Genomic DNA, 2,317 nt, shown 5'->3' with positions numbered 1-2,317 from the left:
TTCCACAAGCAAACAAGGAAAGTGTTAACATGAAACTTATGATAACTATTAAGTTTTGCTTTCCTTTAATATTTAAATGCTGTGATTTATCCCAAATTCTAATAGTAATAATATTTGTAATAGCTGTAATAACGATAATTATTGTGATAATATTAAATCTGTAAAATTCATCAGGTATAAGACATTTCGCCAAAAATTATGTAAATCATACAGTTATTAATAGCAATACATCAATCTTTTCAATAAATAATTCTATTTAACCTTATGTGGTAAAATATATATTAACATTAACAATAAAAAATACGTAATATGAGCGTAACACTTATCCAATATTTTCAATCCATTTTCATCTCGCTATAATACATGCATATAAAAGAATAAATACACTGTTTTTCAATGTATTAGATAATATCATAGTTAAATAAATTAGAAATTATTTGTTAAACATAACATACATTTTTAACTTCCTTATTATTTTCGTGATACGTTTAATATTTAGTAATCACCATGTACACCATTCTTGTTACTTTATACTTTGTTTATACTACTGTATTTATTATTTAATGTCTTTTTCTCCTTGGTGCTGGTGTTGGTGTTGGTGTTGGTGTTGTATTCCTTCCTCTTGGTGCTGGTGTTGGTGTTGTATTCCTTCCTCTTGGTGCTGGTGTTGGTGTTGGTGTTGGTGTTGTATTCCTTCCTCTTGGTGCTGGTGTTGGTGTTGGTGTTGGTGTCGGTGTTGGTGGTGTTGGTGCTGGTGGTGCTAGTGGTGGTGGTGGTGCCCGTCGTTTTTTTGGCGATGCTCCTCGTGTACGTGGTTTTGGTGACCCTTGTGTACCTGATCCTGTTGCTTGTTCATTTGTTGATGATCCTGCTCCCAGTGATCCTCGTGTGTTTGACATTGGTCCTAGAAATTGTTTATTTTGGTGACCACTTCCATGGGCCGACGACGACTCTGATCTCGAATCATCACCCGTATATCCATAATTAGTATACCCAGATCCTGCACAAGCAGTTCTATGCTTCATTTTTCCTTTATTACCACGAGATGGTTGTCTGTCACATACACTACCAAGTCCACAAAGTATGTTATCAATACCATAACTGCCCGGTTGCGGTGTTACATGACCCCCGGATCTTGGTCCAGCATCAATAATCCCGTATTTTTTTGCTCTCCCTGTACTACGTCTCTGCTCTTTTCCACCATGATGTTTCATTTGAAGTTCTCCATCATAGCAACATTCTTCATCTCTTACAGTTGGGTGTGGAACGTGCCACATATGCTTAACTGAGCCATGTACAACATAAGCGTCGACACCACATTCCTCTTCACTATCGCTGTTACAACTACATTTACACAATCCTCGAAAACAAGATAAAATATTATTTCCATTACTCGCTTTTAATAGTGAACGAGATTCTATTGATAATTTAAAATCATCGTTTTCTGAAATGAAATGATTATTCCAAAAAAAAATGAGATAAATAAATGCTACAATCTTATTTAATGAAATAACTTTGAATATACACATTACAAATGAAATGAAACATTAAATTCCTGTAATAATAAACATCATTTAACACAGCATAAATACTGTTACCCATAAATTCAAAAAAAAAAGTCTTCAAAGCATGCCTTCTCCATTATACTCTTTTTTATTACATTTAATAATGCAAATAAAATTTTAAAGTACCTTAACTAATTTATCACAAAATCGTGAGAACGAAATAAAAACTACATGGCGCCAAATCCTATCGATAACTTATTAAGAAAGAAACTACATGTAATTAGGATAAATAGAGATTTGATAGGTGCAATAAAAAATTAGTATGTTTCATGTAGTGTACAGAGCCTAATTTAGATATAATTATTTTTCTGTCACTATTTTATATTCAATTTTTTTACGAAACAGATTTCATTTATTATTAATGATAAATTATACCAAACGAAGAAAGTTACACAAGTCTCTAATAACGTAACTTTATCTCCTCTATCACTATCCTATTAATTTTATTCCTTCATTGTAGTAAATAAACTTCGTAATTGGGTATGCATTCTAACATGCAAGTATTTTGTGTTTTATTATGGTACCTGTATTTTCCTTTATTTTAATTAGTAATCTGATTATATTTATCAACTTAATGCTTGTATTTTGTTGTTATTTCTGCACATATTCAGCTTCATATTTTTTTCTATAATATTCACTTATATATTGTTTTATATCATAATTATCACATACTAATCAGTTGGTGTTGTTTTCAAGAACACTTATTATTAAACTTATTTTTCAGCCCTGTGTTATACTTGTTCTCAAGCAAC

General features: G+C 31.4%; 1 protein-coding gene across 1 annotated transcript; it reads right to left on the bottom strand.

Annotated features, from left to right (window-relative positions):
• Nucleotides 1-560: 560 nt before the first annotated feature.
• On the bottom strand, nucleotides 561-1,529 carry FG379_000530 (uncharacterized protein; the record flags this gene model as incomplete). Its single annotated transcript, XM_067325881.1, has 1 exon — nucleotides 561-1,529. One exon carries the CDS (start codon nucleotides 1,527-1,529, stop codon nucleotides 561-563), a length of 969 nt encoding a protein of 322 aa, XP_067182833.1.
• Between the last annotated feature and the right edge of the window lie 788 nt (nucleotides 1,530-2,317).

The sequence above is a fragment of the Cryptosporidium bovis genome, assembly GCF_009768925.1.
Source record: "Cryptosporidium bovis isolate 45015 chromosome Unknown contig_128, whole genome shotgun sequence".
Taxonomy (NCBI): Eukaryota; Apicomplexa; class Conoidasida; order Eucoccidiorida; family Cryptosporidiidae; genus Cryptosporidium; species Cryptosporidium bovis.
Note: the sequence above shows the minus strand (reverse complement) of the source record. Positions and strands in the feature narration are given on the sequence as shown.